A 23,629-nucleotide genomic window follows, 5' to 3' on the forward strand; every position below is an offset into this window, starting at 1 on the left:
GAAAAACATTTCCACGTCGTCGATTCGTTCAGAGGGGGCTCGATGACACGTGGCAGATTGATCTAATTGATATGCAAAAGTACTCCAAGTATAATAACAACTATAAATACATTCTAGTGTGTATTGATACCTTTTCAAAGTACGCTTGGATGCAACCGCTAAAATCTAAAAGCGCTGAACATGTTACAAAGGCAATGAGCAGAATTTTGAGTCAAGTCGGCAGAAAGCCCAAGAATATTCAATCAGATGATGGGAAAGAGTTTTTCAATGTCAAATTTCAATTGCTCATGAATCGTCATCACATCAATCACTACTCTACCTATAGTGCGATGAAAGCTTCCATAGTGGAAAGACTAATTAGAACCTTAAAACATTGGATTTGGAAACAATTTAGCTTGAATGGTTCATACAAATGGCTACAACTGATAAGCCAAGTGGGATATTGTTACAACAACAAACTGCACCGCACTATCGGTATGGCGCCGGCGAGTGTGAATAAAAACAACTCTAAACAGTTGTTACATAAAGTCTACAATCACATTAAAATCAAACCTCGTGCCAAGTTCAAGGTGGGTCAACATGTGAGAATTAGTAAATATAAATCCACTTTCGCCAAAGGCTACATAGGCAATTGGACTACGGAGATATTTACAATAACTAAAGTGCAAACTACGAATCCAGTGACATATTTACTTCAAGACGCTAATCACCAACCCATCTCTGGATGTTTCTACGAACAAGAGTTGCAGAAAACTAAACACAATGACATTTATCTAGTGGAAAAAGTTTTGAAACGTCGTGGAAATAAAGTGTATGTAAAATGGCTCGGCTTAAATGAAAAGAGTTGGATAGATAAAGATAACATTGTCTAAGTTTTCTTTTTTTTCTCAATAAATATTTATCTACTCTAAGTCAATGAGGTTTCATTCAATAAAAACATCTCTCTATATATATATATATATATTTATTTTATAATTGTGTAGTACCTATTTATACATTCGCAGCGAGCTAGCAATTTAAAATTAAACAATTAGAATGGGAAAAAAAACATCTATATCTGTACGAGGACTCTTACACACATTCATAATCACCGGAAGCTATTATATTCGGACCTACCACACAAAATATAACATTGATCAAACAATTAAAAGATTTCATATTGAACACTGCACGTGAAAAAAGTTCCGCTTTAACACCGCCTAATAACACAATCCAGTCTTGATAGTTGATTTGAGCGTCTTCCACAATCTCTTCCACTGTATCGTTTAAATCATACCACATTACAATTAACCAGTAAACATGACAATCGTCTGCATGGTGACCTTCGAAATATATACGTTTCAACAATTTCGCTACTTCCCCTCTAAATGTGTGTAATGCCATGGGCAGGCGCCATCTTTTAATCAGAGTATTGTCCTCGAACGCTTTTAGCCACTTGATTTTCATTTCATCACTGCTGCTGCTGCTGCTGGTATCGCTCTCGGTATCGCAGCAGTACATGGCCCCATCGTCTTGTGCTTTTGTTGTTGTTGTCATCGGTTGTGCTGCTGCTGCTGCTGCTGCTGCTGCTGGTGGCGATTGAGAAGTGGAACTGCTACAGCCACTGCCGCCGACGCCGCCGCCGCCTGTTTTAATGGTGGACAACCAGCACTGGCAGCACCAAGTGGTGGTGGTGGTGGTGGTGTTGGTACCGTCAGTCGTGTCAGCTGCAGCTGGGGAAGATATAATACAAAATATTGTAATTATTTATATTAAAAGTAAGCAAGTGTAAAAGTGATAGATTTTCAAATTACATAGAACAGAGTTTAAATACTCAACATGTTAGTACAACTTGTATATAATTGAAATAAAAACTTACATTTGGCATGTGATGAAGCTTGCAGATCCATCGTTATTGACTATAACGCGATATTCGTTGTGACACTGGAATAGTAGTAGTAGTAGAATATGGTAGTAAGATGACTGTTTTATAAAAATATTGTTTACGAATCGCGAGCTCAAACGACACCGTACGGCGAGACGTGGCGTGAGGTTGGCTGGCCGACAACAACTGGGCGAGAGAATAACTTGCGTCATGCGCCGGGTGTCTAGACGCATGACGTAATCATGGAATGCGTACGCGGCTGAGTGGGCGTAGGGGGCGGGGTGTCTGGGTGCATACCTCATTTGCACGTGTCACTGCTGTGATGCCACATTCCGACATTCCAGTAGGACTCGCTGCAAATTTCACACAACGCCTAGTCCTACTATGATTCTGCTGCTGCTGCTCACATATAGTCTCGAAATTTGAACCTGTTATACAGTGACGAGGTGGCCTAAGGGTTCATCATCATGAATGAGAGACGTTAGCCCGGTTAGCTAAAGAATAGCGCCGGTTCGAATCCGACCTTAGCCACTGTGCATGGATGCGCCACCCCGTCACTTTTTTCTTTTTTTTTTTCTTTATAAACTTAGCTTACAAAGTGTACTCAGTGCTGCTAGCGAGCGCCATCTATACATTTCTTAGCGCACTTTTGAAACGTAGCTTCCTCTAACGGATCTTTGCCTAACTAGCTGCGGACTTTTTTAGAACTACTCGGACGGCAGCTCATCTATACCTTTTTGTAGCGGATGTTTTTGGAACTAAAACTTCCACGTCCACTGACTCTAGCGACATCTATACATTTCTTAGCGCACTTTTGAAACGTAGCTTCCTCTAACGGATCTTTGCCTAACTAGCTGCGAACTTTTTTAGAACTACTCGGACGGCAGCTCATCTATACCTTTTTGTAGCGGATGTTTTTGGAACTAAAACTTCCACGTCCACTGACTCTAGCGACATCTATACATTTCATCGAGAACCATTAAGCGAATCGATAACTCGCATACAAAGTGGCGCCATCTAGCGGTGATCATTGCGGAACTAACAAGTGGCGCCATCTCACGGATCTTTGCCAAACTAACTAGTGGCGCCTCTGGCGGATTTCTATGGAACTCACAAGTGGCGCCATCTAACGGATTTGCTATGAAAATAACAACAGGCGCTCTTACACATACACAGTGGCGCCATCTAGCGGGGATCATTGCGGAACTAACAAGTGGCGCCATCTATACATTTCATAGCGGATATTTTTAGAACTAACTAGTGGCGCCTCTGGCGGACTTTTATGGAACTAGCAAGTGGCGCCATCTAGCGGATCTTTGCCAAACTAACTAGTGGCGCCATCTGACGGATCTTTGCCAAACTAACTAGTGGCGCCCCCTAGCGGAAAAGTTTTGGTCTAGAACGGGAGGAGGAGGAGGGGCTAGAACCGGCACAAACTAACTACTGAGAGTGTTGAGACTTTTGCACCTTTTTACTCTTGATGACGACTATGTTGGAAAATATATATAGATACGTATATTGTATATATAATTTACCGACAAAGAAAATGAACTTTTATTTATGGATACATTGTTAAAAAGGAATTCATGAACATTATATACATATCAAACGAAGGATCACTTTGGCGTTGATTCAGTCACTCTACATATATGTGTTCCTAGTCGTCAAAATGTCGATACATTGATTTGTCATCTCAAGATGATTAGGTAGTGAAAATGGCAATGAACTCTCATAATATTAGAATCCGATATTAAAACAGTTTAACAAGCTATCATTACTCAACTAAAGGTAAATGTATAGGTAATTACATCCATTAGAATTAAAAGCACAGTCGTCAGCAAAAGTAGCTAAGCAGAAGAGGTGTTCAAAAAGATCTTAGCACATAACTTTCATCTTAAGAAAATAAAGAACATTTAATAGTTGGCTAAGCGTAGCCACTTTCGTTACTGACTATTAAATTCTAACTATAGCTACCTTAATTGCTTAATTCTACGTTCGAAATTTTTCCGTGTTGGATTTAACTACGTTGCGAAAAATTTTCAAAAAGTACTCGGAAATTTTAGGAAACTTTCACAGGAAACAAAGGAAACTTTCATTTTTTTAATGCATAATTTCGATTCCCATACAAAAATAAGAGAACTTTCCGAATATTTACCATGTGGAAATTTCGCAATTTTGGAGACTTACCGACGGCACATCAGTAAATTTAACTACGCCACGTAACGTCAATGATACTATAACTCCAAATAGGTTATTGCTGTTTCAAAATTGAAGCACTTAAATTGTACAAATCGTACAGTCGCTCTTTAGACGCACCTAATCGTGCACGTACTTTACGAATGAAAGAGAAAGAGACAAGCTTATGTTCAACAAAAAGTGTAAGAAAGATGAACGAAATGCGAAAAATTATCAACAAAACAGATTCACTCGTAGGTAATCATACTAATGATAGTAATGAAATAAAATATGGAAGTATTTCTCCTTATGTATGAGAGAGTAACCTAGGTATCTACATAATATAATATGATATGGGGCATTTTCAATGAAAAGGGACCTTATAGTCGATGGCGCTTACGCCGCACGGCGTCGCGCGGCATTGTATTTATATCGGAGCATCGTTAATATTGGCGTAAGCGCCATCGACAATAAGGTCCCTTTTTATAGAAAATACCACAAATCATTCCGCAACTTGATATTTTGTTTTCAGTTATCTTTGCCGCGGGAAGAGGCTGGTACAAAATAAAACAGCCCCGCGAAAACGTAACATTGAAATTCGTCTCGTGTGCGTGGGTGAGTCCTTGGGTCCTTGCCAATTGACAACATATCAACATTTTTAAAGTGGGCTTAATCGAAAACGATTTCGGTAAATAATTACACTGAATATGCATCCTGACCTTCCTGTAAGTAATAAGTAATTTCTTTTTTTTTCATTATTTTCTTAGAAAATCGTTAAAAGGTGTCATCTATTAGGTGTGAGTTGTGACGTCATTACTATGACTGTAAAGATAAAATACCTATAGTTATTTGTTATACAAGGGTACAAAGTTGTATTTTACAAGCGAAAGGATTCTACAGTTGAACCACGAGCGAGGCGAGTGGTTCTAAAATAGAATCCTGAGCGTAGCGAGTGTGTCAACACACGAGAAGTAGGTAAAATACATTTGCACCCGTGTGTAACACAAATCTTTTTACCTCACTATAGCGAGGAAAGTGCAACATGCAAAAAACAGCTCATAAAAAATAAGTCTTTATTTGTACACATTATAATCATCATCAGGTTAATTATAATCATCATCAATAAAAGTTTCTCTACCATCCATAAATAAAAGTAAAATTTTTGTTGACAATGTTGACATTTCTGACGATGCGTTTTGAAATTGCATCGACTCAACTTGTGCGTTCAGAATTATATTCAACATCATTATAAAAAAAAAACATATGTTTCTTATGCAATTTTAAGGTTTATGACTTAAAATCATTAAATAAAGCTAAATTTGGTATTTTTTTTATTAAATTCTCAAACCATTTGTTTAATTTATGATAATTAATATTAAACGAACCATTATTATGAGCGTTTTACGTTTTGTTATCTACCAAAAGCTACTTAAACACGCTCCAAGGTAAAATTACTTTCCCCGCTAGTGGATAAAATGTGTTTTTACCCGCTTGTTTTAAAGCCCGCGTCTTTTACGGCTTTCCGAGCTAGTGAGGGGAAAATATATTTTATGTATAAAATTTGAATAGGGGATATTACTGCAATGTTCTGCCACAAGAGTGCATCACTAGCCTTTTTAGTAAACCATAGAGTAACATATACATACTGTACCTTTAACAGGTTTTTGACAAGTTTTCAGAGATAATAAAAGTATGACATTGATGCATCAAGGCGGTTTGTTTACAGAGGGCAGCGGGAAACGCGAATTCCAAATTTCGCTATATCAGCCTCTTTATCGCTCGAATATGCAAGAGTGACCGAGATGTTAGATAACGAAATTTCGATTTTCTTGTTTCGCGATAGACCCTCAGATTGTCGTAGTGGTGCCCCCTGCGCAGAGTTTCGCGTAATATCCCCTTCTTCTTCTTTTAAAATTATGGCTTCCGTCCAAGTAGGACTGTAGGATTATTTCGCCAGTATCAAGGTATTAAGAGCTTTAATACGACAAAAATTGTACGGTTGTACAAGACAGTGTACGGTGATTTGTTAGCTCTTGTAAGTCGATATATAGCTGGACTTACAAGAAGCACGTGGACTACCGGCCGTTGACTCCAAAATGGTGGTTAAACGCGCTTCAAGATTAATTCTCCATTCACTGCACACTACCACATTAGGTTACTGTATAATAAGCTATCGATATTACACTTTAATAAATATTAATGAGCAAAACACAAAGTAATTAATCACGAGGCTAACTATCAAGATGGCGCTCGAACCGGAAGAGCGTAATATCCCCTTTTGTGTCCGGTTGTCATAGATTCTCAATTGTCATACATTTCAAACATGGGCCTGACACTCTTTGATAGAGAAAGATAGTCTTATTGCGATTCCTATAAGAGGAAAAGAAAATAGTGCCATGCTTTGTCCTTATCACCGACCGGGTTTTTTTTCATGTTCGGGTTATGGAAGCATAGGTAGAAGGCGATGGCGAAATACCGAAATTTATAAGAGTGAAAGAGAAAAAGGATTATGCTGCCATACATTAACACCTGTCAATACATGAATAATGTCTTTATGTTACCCCTGGTCGCTCGGTTTCATGTCTATACCTACTATACTATGTCTATGATTTCAAATGTCATTGTCAGTTGTCACATAAAGGAGCCAAATCTCTATGTATGAAAAGTGTCCATCAAAAACAGTAATTAGGCGGCGCCACCATACACCAAAATACTACCAAAAATAACATACGTAATTTGGTCGGGTTATTTGTTGCCTTATATTATGGTTCATGTTATACTCATGTCCCAGAGCCTAACTAGCGCCACCGGAGAGATTAGGAACTATTATTTAAAGCTGAAAGCGGTCACTTTTGCAACAATTCTGCCATAAGAGATTGGCATCCTTTCTATACCATCCATACACGTTTCTGTGTTTTACGCACAGACCTGTCATTTTTATGCTTGGTTTTACGACTTACGTTTCTTCGTAGGCTGTTTCTTCCAGTAAAATTTTCTTTTAGCTTTTCAGCTGTAGTAATGACATTATACTACATTTAGGACCATTTGGAATTCGCTATTTTGTTTGTAGATACCAGATTGATACAATAAAATATAGTAGTTTTAACTTTTTCCAAGAATCTTTTTAAATGAGTTCGTAGTTTTATAATATGTAGTCACCAAACCTGCAATAATATGTTATCAAACTCGATCTTATTCGTAGCGCAATAAGAACGTGTCACATAGGTATTCAAGCGGCCTCCGTTGTGCGGTACCTAACTATACAATGGTATTACCTACTGTAAGAAGAAGAAGTGAACCTGGGGGCATAGTCAAGATGGCAATCGTTCTCTATCACTCTTACATATTAAGTGCGATAGAGACAGATAGGTAACGTTTCGTTTCGTTTCTTTGTGAACGATTGTCGTCTTGACTAAGCCCCCAGATTTTATAGTCGATGAGGTGGTGCAGTCGTTGAATCATAATTAATATTACCTACGCCATTTTTAATAGATAGCCTGCACAGTCATTTTATACCAATTATTGGTATTTTTTTTCTAAAAGAGGGCGTGTTTTAACAAGAATACCTATCACGTTCGTTATGTACGTACGTGTACGTCTCTTTGTTGCAGTTTAATATTCTAAAATGTAAATCGATGAGTTTATTATTGCAAAGCGGTGTTGGGTAGGCAAGACTTTCAAACCAGTCTCAAACAGTATATTGTTTAAAACATTTCTTGTATGGGGATTGCAAACGTATTAAAAAAAATACATTTCAGTATGCTGCGAAGATGCGACTTCGAGAGGGCGGTGCACCGCCGGCACATTGGCTTGACTATTCCATAAACAAGTATGGAAGTAAGCTTGTCGCGGACATGAAGATCGTCTTCTCTATTTTGTATTTGTACCTACCAGTGCCCATCTTTTGGTCTCTATTTGATCAGCAGGTACAAAATCTCTTTGTAAAACAACGGTATCCGACTTTTTATTTTACATTTCTGTGTTTGTGATTGGTCTGCTTACATAACCATTCATTTATCGTGGTTTTCAGAGTCCACGGAATGGAAGTTGCGTCTATAATATTAAGGTCGATGTGGGGAAGACCGCCAGCAGGCTCTTTATCGCTTTTAACTCTTGCGTTTGTGCACATACCTACTCCACTTACAGAAAGTCGGTACAGAAAAAGGAGTGAAACTCTTCCTTTCCGACTGTGTCTAAGCGCCGAACGTACGAGTATACAAATACGAAATTCTTGTCCTATGACGATCTTCCCAGCAATAAATTTTATAAACCGATCTTCTCGACATTGAACTTAACTCTAGTCACACGCTAGTCAATAGGTACATTAAAAGAACACAGTGAAAATAAAGTGTCACGAAAATGGCCCCATCTCGGCATGCTGCTGGCGACTATCAATATATGGGATATATCCATTTTAATTAGGCATTTTTGACATAAAGTCCGTAAGCATACTATATCGATAAAGATAACTACGCTAACGTTCATACATAAGTACATAAGTTAGTACAGCTAAACTGGAATGAACTGTCGCCTACGGTATTTCACGGCCGATTCTGCGACCGTCGACCATCTTATATGCCGGCAACGCACTTACAACCCCTCTGTTGTTGCGGGTGGGTGTCCATGGGCGGCGGTGCCCGCTTACCATCAGGCAATCCGTATGCTCGTTTGTCTCCTATATTATTAAAAAATAGTAGGTATTATGAATTCGCGTTCGGTAATGATCGTCAAAACATAAATTAGAAATATACATAATGTCAGGGCAGAGAATTAATTATAATAATAATAACATTATTGCGTTCATGTTGGTACAAATACGGGTGAAACCTTACAAAATTCAGGCACAACATGTGACCCTGATAGGGTATTGCAAAAACTATAACTAAAAATACACGCAGAAAAAAATAATAGTACCTACCTAAATAATCGCACTATTTTTGAAATTTATAAAAATAAAAGAAATCTTGTATGGCATAAAAACAGTTCTGAATTGAATATGTTTACAAATTCACCATATTTTAACTCTTTGGTTCTCGCTATAATTATTTTTGTAATAAACTTACGAAATAGGTAATCGTTTCAAGAAAATGTTATGTATTCTGAAATAGACTTGCTTTACAGATTAATCTGTTCGAATATGTATCTGGGGGCACGGTAGTGCCCCCGCCAAGACGAGCAAAGCGAAGTTCAAGGGCACTACCTACCTTTTCTCGAAGCGCTTTGTCGTTTTTTTTGAACCCTCATAACTTGGGTTTGGATTACACCAGATAAACAAAATTCTCGGGATATGATGCCAATAGTGGACTTATTAAGCATAAAAATTTTCTTTTGCATAGCTCTTATACTTTAGATTTTATTCATATCTAAAAAACCCCGATTTCGTCACTCACTCACTCATCAAAACCTTTAGGGTACTTCCAGAAGTCCTAGGAAGCTGAAATTTGCTATGTAAGATAGTCTTAGTACACAAACAACAAAACAGTTGAAATTTTTAGCCCCTAAGGGGGTGAAAAGGGGGGTGGAATTTTGTATGGAAAATCAATAACCGCTGTACCGATTTAGTTAAAATTTGGTATGTATATAGGTAGATAGTTTTTGTTATGGGGAATGATATAGAATAGTTTTCAACCCCAAAATCACCCTTTAAGGGTGAAAAGGGGGTGGAAAAGGGTGTAATCAGTAAAAAGCAGATTGTATAAAAGATGCCCCCAGATACGAAATTTCAGGATTTTTAATAGTAACTTACCCCCAACCCTTTAAATTAGGGGATGGAAGATTGTCATAAGCAAAACAAAAAGAAGTGAAATCCCACCAAAACCATTTCATGTAAAATGTTGCCAAGACGAAACCAAGGCTCGCACTGTCAAAAAGTTTTCAGATCTTTTGTAGAGCCAAGCTTCTAACTCTACAGGCCCTATTTTCACATATTTTAACTAAGGTGTAGACACACCTTAGTTAAAATATGTGGCTTGGCCGTTTTGTTACATACAAAATATTTTTTTAATACAGTTGCTCAAAAAGAGCTACTTTACGTAGCTGTTTAGCGTGCGGAAAGTTGGTTTTCGCGAACTAGTGCTTTTTACTTTTCCAAAGTTTTTTTAAATTTATTCTTGTTCCGATTCATGACTACTTATTCATGAGTGTTAATATTAGTTTCCTTTAAACGTCGTAATCAACATAAAAACCTACTGTTAATGTGAGAATACGAAAAATATACATATTTCATATTTTATTACTTACCTCTTCATCATTATAACACGTTTATTTTTTAATATTGGATATTGAAAAACCGTTCTTAATAAGTTGTCTGAATGGAACGGAACGCGAGGCGTTTTTTCTTACTGCAAGCATGTTTTAAGTTTCCAAAGGCAACATTCGATATTGTTTTTATAAATTTACTATACATAAATAATCGTAAATAACGATACTTGGGTAATAATAGTACAATGTTTTATACTTACAATTCTTTCTGTCATAGAACATGCATTTAAAAAAAAACTTTCATTGAAGTGGGTTCAATAATAATAACAACATCCATTCTAGTTCAATAAAAGCTAAAAAAAAACACCTCTTCATAATGTCAATGTCAAATTGACATTGTCAATGATGTCACAGAATTAATAATATAAAAGTTTCGAATTCCATTCCTTACTTGTTGCTTTTCTTATTTTTTCGCAACTGTACTGTGTTAAAAAACGTCGTTCGATACACGTGCGGAAATGTCATTCTTCACTCGTCCCGAGATATCTCGATACTCGTGAAGTAATGACATATTTTCCGCACTAGCATCGAAATGTACTATTATAGTGAATACATTTTTCACCTTAGCCCATGTGACGGTAGCGAAACGGCCAAGCCACATATTTCGACTAAGGTGTAGAGTTTGTGAAGTTAGGGCATGTAGAGTTAGAAGCTTGGCTCTACAAGAGATCTGATAACTTTTTGACAGTGCGAGCCTTATGGTTTCGTCTTGGCAACATTTTACATGAAATGTTTTTGGTAGGATGTGTACATTTTTATACTCTGATAAAATGTAGATGATTGGTATCAAATATTTGAAACTACAGATACAATTACAAGTGCATCTTTCCGCCGCTACATACAGGGTTCTCGCTGGACGTTCCAAGCGTCCCGCCTGCGCAACGAGTTATTCGGGGTTACGCTGATGCCGGACCAGCTGCAGGTGCTGAACCCAGCGCTGGTGCTGCTGCTCATCCCCTCCTGCCCCGGCGGCGCGTGGCCGCTGCTGCCCAACCTGCCGCCGCTCACCAAGATGTTCGTCGGCGGCATGCTGGCCTCCATGGCTTTCTTTGCTGCCGCCATACTCCAAGTGGGCATCGAGGTACTTATATACCGTACCGTACCGACTAGGTTATCTTATCTCATTCTCTTGTATCTGGTTTCGGCTAATAAACTACTGTGTGGATTTAGGTACTTACTTCTTTTTCAACAATTCCGGATTAAGCTTTTTAAGTGAAAGTACGTATTTCGTTGTCGTTGTTTTTGTTGGATGTCGTTATCATTGTTTCTGTTATTTTCTGGCGCAGATTTTTGTTCTGCTTTTGCATTCTGTTAATAATTTATTTAAATATCCATAGTTACACGTCCGAAATGTTTAATGTTGTATTATTTTTAGGATTTAATGATGTGGATAATAAATCCCAGGCTTTAATATTTACCTCGCCTAGTTTGTATAAATAAATTAAGTCAAATTTAACATTTTCCAATTTCACATATACATGAAACTGGCTTCTACCCGCCATTATGCCTGCGTGGAATGATGATCAAGATTGATAAAAACTATTATATGTCCTTCGCCGGGCCTCAAACTATCTCCATACCAAAATGGTTCAGCGGTTTAAGCGTGAAGAGTAATAGGCAGACAAACGGACAGAGTTTCTGTCGCATTTATAATATAAGTGGGAATATAGTTGGGAAAAGCTGTACCTTATATGTATATAAGCAGTAATTTCGCTTATCAGCGGTCGACGCTGCAGGCGCCGGGGCGGCACCAGTCAGGGCTAGTGGTGCTGAGCACGCTGGGGTGTCCGGTGGAGCTGACGGTGCACGGCGCGGCGGGCGTGTTGCTGCCGGCGCGCGGCAGCGCGCTGCTGGCGCCGCTGCCGCACGCGGAGCTCGCGCTGCACGCCGCCTGCGCTCGTTTATGCGACGGCCGCCGCATGCGCCGGCACCAACTCACCACTACCATCAAAACTGTTGCACGACTTGTAATTATAATCTCTCACATTCCTAAATATGAGAATGCTCACTAGTCACCGTAAATTTCTTGCTGCTGACTTGTTTTTTTTTTTTTTTTTAATTTATTTATCTCAATGTACAACACAACAATTTTCTTATAATTATATTCCTCGCCAAACTGCGATTGCAGTTTGTTGGCGAGATAGCGCTCATTTTTACATTTTAAACAATTACCTAACTTACCATACATGATGTTGTTTTTAAGGTTCCGTACCTCAAAAGGAAAAAACTGAACCCTTATAGGATCACTTTGTTGTCCGTCCGTATGTCTGTCTGTCAAGACCATTTATCTCGGGAACGCGTGGAGGTATCGACTTGAAATTAAAACCATATACTATCAGGTCTACAGTCCCTTGAGGCTGTGAAAAAATCAAACTTCTAAGTTTAAAAAAAGATACGGCCGTTTATGCCGCAAAAACCGTATCCTACATATCTCTACACTCAAGGGAATCAATAGGGTACATCTCGTTGACCTAGAACTAAGAAATTTGGCAAGTAATGTCATTTGACACTACAAGTACCTACAGGAAAAACAATAAAAAAAAAAGCAAAAAAAAAGTTTCATTTGTACGGAAGTTTAATTTGTAATTTGTGTGGGCGAAATAAAATACATACCTACAAATTTTGTGTAGAATTTCAATATTTTGATAATATATGACCACAACTCGATTTTTAGATCTGTACCTATAGGTGGTATTTTCTATGAAAAGGGACCTTATTGTCGATGGCGCTTACGCCGTTATAAACGATGCTCCGATATAAATACAATGCCGCGCGACGTTGTGCGGCGTAAGCGCCATCGACAATAAGGTCCCTTTTCATAGAAAATGCCCCATAGATTATTTACACCGGTAAATAAGAGCCCTCTAGCCTTTTTTGCCTTTGTTTTTATTTTGAGTAAGTAATGAAAACATCGTAAATATGAATTTGTCTCTTGTATCGCACACTTCACATTTGTAGCGTAAATTTTATGGTGTAAATTATGGCGTAGCTCAGGCTCATTAACAACGAATTTTTATTCAAGGGACTATTCAATTTACGATAGTCTTAGGATAGTTTTTATTTATTAGATACTTATTAGTCTTATTAACGTTACACATGCACCTACGTAAAATTATTATTTTTAACAGTAATTTTATTTTTGTCGGTTAGGTAATATTACAGTTACCTACACCACAAACCGGAATCAAAGATTATTTTTACATAGGTACATGTGTAACGTTAATAAGACTAATAAGTATCTAATAAATAAAAACTACATTATATTTTACTTTTGAAAAACATTGCATTGTTGAACTCCTGTATGGGTACTGCCAAGAAAGAAAATAATCCCCTCTGGGTCATATAGTAGTTAATTATAAAAACCGGCCAAGTGTGAGTCGGACTCGCGCACGAAGGGTTCAGTACCATTACGCAACAAACCGCAAATAATCACGTTTGTTGTATGGGAGCCCCACTTAGATATTTATTTTATTCTGTTTTTAGTATTTGTTGTTATAGCGGCCACAGAAATATATTATCTGTGAAAATTTCAATTGTCTAGCTATCACGGTTCATGAGATACAGCCTGGTGACAAACAGACAGACAGACAGTCGGAGTCTTAGTAATAGGGTCTCGTTTTTACCCTTTGGGTACGGAACCCTAAAAAAATAAGTTTATTATATATAGAAGTTAGTAGTGATTCCGCTTCACGATTGCTTTGTGTTCAGGCCCCGTAGACAACATGCCAATCGTTAACGCTACCGTAGCAAACGAAACGCAACTGTCACTGTCGCACTAATATAGAAGAGTGATAGAGAGACACACAGCAATTCGATGGCGAAGCGCAAGCGATCGTCACTTTGGCTAAGCCGCCTGGACATCATATTGAATGCACTGATACCAAATATATCCATATCCGAGATGACATGTGCCAAAATCGATTTTTGGGAAACTTTTGGACCAATTACCGATCTACTAAAATGATATGTAAGCGTATCTGCTTCGTAAACTGAACAATCTTTAATCAATCTATCAATTTTTTTGTTACCTAACAATAAGGTAGGTACATACTTAAAATTTATAGAAAAGTTTTTTAATGGCTGTACCTACCGCTTCTTGATTTTGTGACTATCAACAATAATAATTATTTGACGACGAATAGTTGGTTTGCTTTTCAGCATACGCATGTACATAAAGCCTGACCAGTAATATATGATCATTGTCAAGAGGGCGCTGTTCATTCTCATGTATAGGGTGACAGTTCAGTATAGTATGAAAACATTAGTTCCAGTGAAATTCCGCAACATGGCGCGTGATCATATATTCCTGGTCAGGCTTTATATATAAATATAATAGATATGTTTTATCTACCTTAACGTTAGACCGTACCATTACTAACCTTGTGCACCCTTTTATAACATGAACTCATTCACTGCTAACGTCGGAACGGAGCTTCCATAGTTCTCCCGATACCCGCAAGTGCCCGATAGCTAAAGACCCGAATGTGCATGATTAGCGCTAAATAGATTAAATCTATGTAACATCCGCTAAACTCTTACAGTTCATGCCAGTCGTGATTGGACAAGATTCAGATGACCACATATCGTTTCATTTTATGGACCCTAACGCATTCTCCAAATCATTATCTGGGAAACCTAAACTGAAGTAAGTGTTCATAAATTGTGTGACGACGTGTTGACGTCCACGATATGCCGTAACCGACCGCGGCAAATTAATAGCGACAGAATAGAAGTAACATCTCACACATATACGTCCATCTTCTTTTTTGTGACGGTAAATTTTATTTTTCGTACAAGCTTTTATGGCTGACTGTACTTTTCTTTCCACAGACAACTAATACTCATCGAGACAATTCTAAAAACCCCAAACACAATTAGGTTGCTTTGTTTTATCACAGAGTTCCTATGACCACCTCCTGTCTCCATCATCAGATCAGCTCGATGGTACCATAATGGTACATATGTATGCAAATTTTCAGCTTCATCGGAAACCGGGAAGTGGCTCAAATTTAACTTGCAAGATTTGACTCTTACAAACGTGTTACATACATATTACATAATTATGTACGAGTATGTAAGTATGTACTTACATAGGTACATTGCAAGTTAAATAATAGCTTGTAAAAATATAAAAAAATCCAACAAGTTTGGCAGAATTTTGGTTAGAAATGTTAAAGTTTATGTAACGCTGATGTGTTAACAGTGTGTCATTATAAGTTCTACTTTGGTTGCTAGTGTTGCTACACTCGCTACCTATTCTACTCCGGTTCGATTTTCGTTAAGCTGGAAATTGTTACCTACATATATTCAACATTATGTACTAATAACTGATTTAAGTGATTTATTTAAGTATTTTTCACCACACTTGCGCAGTAAGCGTGCTAATTTACGCAAGTGCAGAGGGAGCTAGCTAAAGTCCATTTTACTCCCACGGGAGTTATTGTTTTTTTTTTTATTGTGTCACTAACTCAATACTTGTTAAAAGTCACGGTATGAAATGAGTTTTACTTATTGTACGCAGCGCTATATTTGTCTACCGTTCTTCATCAATTCTCATCTACTCAAAGGTTAACTGGAAGAAATCTCTTAAAGGGATAAGTTCACCTTTTACTGCCTATTTCTGTGCCATATTTGTGTTCTGTATTTTGTACAATAAAGAGTTTATACATACAAAATCGTTTATAATTTAATTGAATTGTTTATGTTTAAAAATATTTAATTTGATTAATTAAATAGCCGTTTAAAATATGTTTGCACAATTTTCAATCGTGGCTGAATGCCGGACGGGTCCATGGGTCTCTTCGATGTCTAACCAGTCAAAAAATGATAATATGGCGGATGAATGTCTGAAATGTCACCGTATTTAAGAGTTATTTCACTTAAAATTTAGTTTTTTATTTACAAGTGGGACTCCGGGGGTAAAAATATTGCAAACTCGGGTCTTTAATTCACTCCAGCCTGCGGCTGTCGTGAAAAAACTCTTTTTCTTACCTCGTTTGCAAGATTTTACATACCTCCCTCGTTGCACATTGTACTATTTCAGAGTGGTATACGTGGGTGAGACGGGCCCGAATAAGAACGTGTCAATATCGATTGAGACCGACAAGCAGTTAACGGACATCTACTACGTGTCCGACTCACCTATCAACAATATCGGCGAGTCGGCGTACATGCACGTGGCGCCGGGCAGGTACGCATAGAATGTGTCAATATCGATTGAGACCGACAAGCAGTTGACGGACATCTACTACGTGTCCGTCTCCACCCATCAACAATATCGGCGAGTCGGCGTACATGCACGTGGCGCCGGGCAGGTACGCATAGAATGTGTCAATATCGATTGTGACCGACAAGCAGTTGACGGACATCTACTACGTGTCCGTCTCCACCCATCAACAATATCGGCGAGTCGGCGTACATGCACGTGGCGCCGGACAGTTACGCATAGAACGTGTCAATATCGATTGAGACCGACAAGCAGTTGATGGACATCTACTACGTGTCCGACTCCACCCATCAACAATATCAGCGAGTCGGCGTACATGCACGTGGCGCCGGGTAGGTACGCATCGATATCTTCAACAAATACTGCACACACACCAGCACTACTAAAGTGGTCAACTTTTATTTTTACGCTTGAATGGAGTCGGGGAGCGGCTATTTGTGACCCGGAGGCCAATTCGGACGTACATTTTGACATCATAATGATATCTAAACGTGCATGTCGTTTGTACTTGTCCATACATCCCATAACGAACAGTGTATCCACACAGTCACACAATGTCAGGACAGTGTGTCTATTGAACAGTTGTATCCTGAAAAACGGACTAAGTATATTGATGTTTACCTACATTCTTTTGTCTGCGACACCTACTCGCCTACATAAATACACCCACTAATTTCATCATCATCTTCCACACGTTGTCCCGGCTTTTTTGCCACGGCTCGAGGCTACCATGGTAGCCTGGGGTCCGCTTGACAACTAATCCCGAGATTAACGTAGGAACTAGTTTTTATGAAAGCCACTAGTTTTTGTCGGAATGGTGCGACCTAGCCACTGGCGTGACCCAAGGAGGTATCCTTTTACCATTGTTATTTTCCATCTTCATCAATTTTCTTACTCCGGACCTTCGCTTCTCGTACCATCTTTACGCCGACGACCTGCAACTTTATATGATCATTGTAGCGTTACTGAACTTGCTGCTACTGTTAACAAATTAAATCTGGACCTCTTGCATATTCAGCGCTGGTCTGAAAAGTTCGGTCTGTTTGTTAATTCTTCCAAGTGTCAGGCCATTGTCATAGGCGGCGAACGTCAGCTTGCGAAAATCGATTTTACACCTCCCGTATATTTCAATGGCACTCCGATGACTTGGGCATCTATATAGACAGCACCCTGAGTTGGAAGACTCAGGTGGCTGATATAAGCCGTAAAGTTACTGGTTCTCTACACGCCCTTAACAGACTCAATCACTTTTTACCCGTTAAAACCATAATATTATTAGCACAGACATTAATTTTGCCCATAATTGACTACGGGGATGTGTGTTATCCGGACTTAAATGAAGAGCTCTTGAACAAATTAGATCGCTTACTAAATAATTGCATTCGGTTTATTTTCTGTCTCCGTAAATACGACCATGTTTCTTTTTTCCGCTCTAAACTTGGATGGTTTCCTATACGAGTTCGTCGCAACATTCGCATGCTTTGCAGCCTTTTTTCTGTCATTAATGATCCTCGATCCCCCGAATATCTGAAAGCTTTCTTTAACTACTACTACTATGGTGTTTCTCGTGTCCGTCAACTTCGCTCTACTGGCAACCTTTTTCTATCTATACCATCTCACCGAACAGGTTACATGTCCAATTCTTTCTCCATTCAGGTAGGTCGCCTTTGAAACAGTCTCCCTGTTAAAACTAGACAGCCTCCAAATAGATTTGCTTTTAAAAAAGCTTTAAGTGAGTACTTTGCTGACAGAATGGCAAATTCTTAGCGTGTTACGCGTTTCGGTGGCTGCCATTCCTCAACCCACCAACAGAGCGGCAGCTGACGTTCACGAGGGTTCATCATACATAGCCGTTAACCACTATACGAGTTTTCGCCCGGGAGGCGATGACTGACAAAATTTGCGCCTGGCTCGCGGTCTAATAGAAAAATGCCTTCCAAAAATGACTCCAGCCACACTGACACTGACAGCTATAGCATAACAATAACACTGACCACATTTACCTGCGGTTTCGGAGCGCTAAATATAATTTACTAAGATAAATGACCTTCATGGTCATGAAGGTCTTAAATTAACTTAGATTTTAAACAGTTTTGGTCATTAATTTTATGACTTTTCCGAAACTGGCCCGAGCTTTGTTTTACATTTATGAATTGTAGAATATACTTAGTTTCAAATAACATAAAAAGAGTAAACAATCTCAAATATGTATAGGTATTGTAGTCGTAGCAATGAAGTTAATATTTCTAACCTTAATTAACTTGACCTAGTCGGTTACTAAGTTCTGTTACTAGGTTTTCAACTGATTAAATATAAAATAAGTTTAGTCACAGTTTGATAGCTTATTTGGTAATGATTCAAATATGATATATATATACTAGCTGTTCCCGCGGCTTCGCCTGCGTGGAATTCGGTCTGTGTCAGTAAGCGGCTAATTCACCCCTAATTTATCTCAATGTCCCCGGAGACGGAACTTAAAGTAAAGTTGACAGATGGATACGCTAGAGGACTGTAGTCCAGATAAAATATTTTACAATTAGGTACCTACTACCAAAGATAGATATTACTCCGTAATAGATGGATACAGTCTAAGGAAAAAACGTGCCTCGAAAATCACGAAAATTTTATTCTCGATCAGATGTCGCTACTACCTTTTGCCTACTCTCGTATAGAGGGCGTTGACGGTTTCGTTTGTTATTATTTAACAATTTTAACGCATATCAGTGAAAGAACATGGGTCAAAATAATATAAATAATTAATGCAAATAAAAAAAAACATTTATCCATATTTGAATACATTTTATCGTATTTTTATAAATCTTCATTTTTAGTTTTAAAGTGTGTCGATAGATGGCAGTGAATTTACTGTGGTTACAAAATTTACTATGACAGTACCGCTCTATAATATAATATCCTCTTTGCTACCTCTAAATAAATTTACACTCCAAAATCAATATTTTTTTTGCCCTTATTCAAATTTTTGACGTGATTTAAACGGCATACAGTAGTAGGTGTATATCGAACGATACAGACGATACAGTACCATTTTTGTATTTTTACGTCCTTGACTGTACCTATCCAAATCGGGTACACTACATAATTCCGAAAATTTTTATTCCGAATTTTAGAATGTCGAATTTATTCATTCCGATTTTTAAATGCTCGACCCATCAAAATTCCGACTGTCATAATTACGAATGATGAAAATCACGAAGTAAATCTTAAAAAGCCGAATTTTGTAAATTCCGAACTACATAATTCCGACTATAACAATTCCGATGGTGGCAAACACCGAATTTAACATTTACGATTTTCAAAATCACGAATTCGGAATTGCCCTTATTCCGAATTAACGTGATTCCTATTTTAAATATCCCAATTTTTAAATTTCCACTTTTCTGGCAACAGTTCGTTTTCTTGGGGGTCGCAATTCTAACCTAACCTAACCCACTTCTGGCAACAGTTCGTTTTCTTGGGGATCGCAGTTCTAACCTAACCTAACCCACTTCTAGCAACAGTTCGGGTTCGCAGGTTCGCAGTTCTGTATAATTTATTTATGCCGAATTTTTATGCCAAAAATATTTTATGCCGAATTTAACATGACGCGGCACGACAGGTACCCGTAATAATTACTAAAACGTGAGTCTTCATTTGAATATCACGGATTTCATTTTTCCGATCTTGTAAAAAACCGAATTTCTGAATACCGAATTATTTTATTTCCGATCGTACAATGATTTTTCGGAATTTAGGAATTCGGAAAAAAAAAATATTTTCGGAAAAGTGTAAAATCAGAACTTTAAGCTTTCTGTCAAGTGACAATCGGATTTTAAGTTTTCGGAAATAGCACATTCGTGATTTTATCCCATCGTGATTTTAAAAATCGTAATTTTGATATTTCGGACTTATAAATAATCGGGATTATGAAAGTCGTGGTTATAAAAATCGGAAAAACGTATTTCGGAATATTTGGGTGTTCCCATCAAAATCATGTCATCCAAATCGGTCCTCCAGTCAAATCAGTCTAACTAAGCATGACGCCGGCGGCGGGCAGCGTCTGCCCCTTTTTTTTTGTTTTCGGAGTGGGAAATGCATCTGCGTAGCGTCTGCCCCTACGACTTGTTGATGGTCATAGCGAAGCAGACGCTCACGGGGACCTGTAGCCGCTTGAAGCGAAACGGGAAGTTGCTCGGAATGAGGGGGATACGCAGGATGAACACGGCTTCGCCGGCGCCACACTCCGTCAGGGTCTGCGCCTACATATGTATTACCCATACCCACCTTCGTGACCATTATTAAGAGGAAAGGGCACGGCCGCTTCTCCATGCAAACGCAGTCTCCATTTTTTGGATAAAAACTACCCTATGTTCTTCCACGGGACTCAAACTATCTCTATACCAAATTTTATCTAAATCGGTTTAGCGGTTAAAGCGTGAAGAGAAATTAAAAAAGTTTTTTCATATTTTTTGTGTTTTCACTCTTGAATGGTGTCATTTTGATATCATAAATGAATTCGGCATACCCGATTTATACAAAAACGATACCTAACTTGGCCTAGTAGCTAAAATGATATAGTTATCAAGATATAGTTTTTAACCCCTTTTTCACCACCATGGGGGATGAATTTTTAAAAACGCTGAAAGTAATTTTCTTGCTTTTTAATATAATAACGTTTTGCAGTTTTAAGTTCCTAGCTTAAAATAAAATTTGCACCCCAAGACAAACTTTCATCCCCTTTTCAACCCCCTGAGGGGTTACATTTCCAAAAACGTCAAAATTAGTTTTTTTTGTAATCGTCTATCATACCTTTCTAAGAAGTTTCAAAGCATTTGTAATGGAATCAAACTTTCAACCCCCTTTTAACCCTGTTAGGGGACGAATTCTTGAAATCGCTAAAATCACTTTTCCTGTATTATAATAATATGCCCATTATACAAAGTTTCAAGTAACGCACTCAAAAAAAAATTGATCTCCATACAAACTTTCAACCTCTATTTCACCTCCTTAGGGGATGAATTTTCAAAAACGCTGAAATTCATTTTCTTGTATTTCAATAATATATCTTCGTACGAAGTTTCAAATTGCTAGCTTAAAATAAATCTTGAACCCCATACAAACTTTCATCCCCTTTTTAACCCCCTTAGGGGTAAAATTTCTCAAATTTTTATAGCCTATAACCTGGCCGTGGATTTTTTCGACAGATTAGTAAAGTTTGCATCAAAATCCGTTCAGCCGTTTTCATTTGATGCGCGGTCAAATAAACAGACAAACAGATAAACAGACATACAGATAAACAGATAAACAGACAAAAATTCAAAAAACTGTTGGAATGTGTTCTGTTATCGATTCTAAGTATCCCCAGCCAATTTTTTTTCGAATATCTTCCATGTACAGACTTTCGACCCTCTTCCGCTTTATTATATGTATAGATATATATATATATTCAGGCGGAGAGTTTATGGGAATCCTTGGAAAGCTCCAGATTGCCTGAAAACACGCGGTCAATTTATGAAAATAATACTTTACAAAAGTGTGTCCAATGCAATCTTGCAACTTTGCCAGAAGTTTCAATTGCTTGTTTTAATGAGGCCTCTATATTACCGCAAATTTTGTGACCACTATTTTTTTACTAGTTTATTCTAACATTGCATATTTTTCAGTTACGCACGAAAACATATATATTTACATAGACAATTGTGCAGGAGGCAGGCTTGGAAAACTCTGTAGGTGTACTTACCCCCTTATTCATAAAACTTTACGGGCCCGATTTAGTTAAATTATGTTTTAACCCTTTCTTACAAATACATAAGTCAAAATGACAGATAAAGACAAATGAGTTATAGCTAATTCAGGTATGTAAAGCGTTTAACGTCATATGTATTTAACCGAAGAAACCCACGTAAACTATATACATATTAATACAATACAATATAATAAACAAAATCCTAAATATATACAATTTACAACTATATAAATATAAAAAAATATTAACCGAGTGGCTTAAAATACTTAACTACGAGGAGACAGAGGCTCTGATATATTAAATTAAGTTGACATTAACTTAAACTCTAAAGTACCTACTTATCAGTTTTAATATAATAAGTCTAAGAAAATATGACATTTTACTTTACAGTACCTATTGTATAAGAAAATACCTATTGTGTAAGAAAAGTACGATACATAGTTCTATGCTTTACAGTACCTATATATAAAAGTGCCGATTAGTACATCACCTCGCCACCTGCACTCACACGATCTCATACACCTACACACACACATACACACTCACACACACCCATACACACTCACACACACACACACACACACACACATACACATTTAATATAGATAAAATTGTATTAGGTTAAGTATTCTTTCTGCTTTTGTTAAACTAAATACAACTTGTTGCTACGGAGGAGCGGGGCTTCCTGGTACAGGTATAATATACTTAATAGGAAGTCCCAACCTTGTAATGTAACATTTTATTAATGTAATAAAATATTTTCATTTTTTCATTTTTCATTTTCATTAAATTAAGCATGAAGGGTCCCCTTTTATCCCCCCTTTCTGGAGGGTAAGCACGGTACGATCTCGTGGCTCGTGGCTACCGGGTCAGCTTTGTTTGACCTAAGGAACAATCGTGCCCACCGGCATCGCCTGACACTGAGTGCATACTGCTCCATACATTTACTGTCCTTAATTACCCTATTATTGTACTTACCCCAATGAATGTTAGCATGTTTTGAAAACTATAGGTCCTATCAACATGCATCCAAAGAATATTTTTTGTAGATAATTTTATAAAGAATGACGGTTTTCTCGTAGCTTTAGCTGTTAAAAAAAAACTGTGATTTAAGTTAAAGGGCATTACTTTCATTTTGACATTGTGTACGTTTAATAAAGTGATTATTAGTTAATATGATTCAAAATGTCTGCCAAGTTAAACCAGTTTGACAGAACTCGCTTCCCTCGAATGCGGCTAATTGAGGACACAAAAGAGGAGGGGGGGGGGGGGGGGGGGAAGGTTTTAACGTGTTCCTCTTTCAATATTGAAACATATATAAAAGCTACGTGCATGCCAAGTTTCGTGCTTTCTTCCGGAT

The 23,629-nt window shown here is 37.9% G+C and overlaps 1 protein-coding gene across 1 annotated transcript in view; it reads left to right on the top strand.

Annotated features, from left to right (window-relative positions):
• LOC134755134 (uncharacterized) overlaps nucleotides 1-23,629 on the top strand; it is a 95,535-nt gene that overhangs the window by 66,535 nt on the left and 5,371 nt on the right. Inside the window, exons 14-19 of the mRNA XM_063691612.1 lie at nucleotides 4,572-4,654; nucleotides 7,798-7,965; nucleotides 11,145-11,381; nucleotides 12,022-12,267; nucleotides 14,842-14,945; nucleotides 16,344-16,490. Of these exons, the coding sequence (XP_063547682.1) occupies nucleotides 4,572-4,654; nucleotides 7,798-7,965; nucleotides 11,145-11,381; nucleotides 12,022-12,267; nucleotides 14,842-14,945; nucleotides 16,344-16,490 (985 nt within the window). The remainder of the gene's footprint in view (nucleotides 1-4,571; nucleotides 4,655-7,797; nucleotides 7,966-11,144; nucleotides 11,382-12,021; nucleotides 12,268-14,841; nucleotides 14,946-16,343; nucleotides 16,491-23,629) is intronic.

The sequence above is a fragment of the Cydia strobilella genome, chromosome Z (assembly GCF_947568885.1).
Source record: "Cydia strobilella chromosome Z, ilCydStro3.1, whole genome shotgun sequence".
Taxonomy (NCBI): domain Eukaryota; kingdom Metazoa; phylum Arthropoda; class Insecta; order Lepidoptera; family Tortricidae; genus Cydia; species Cydia strobilella.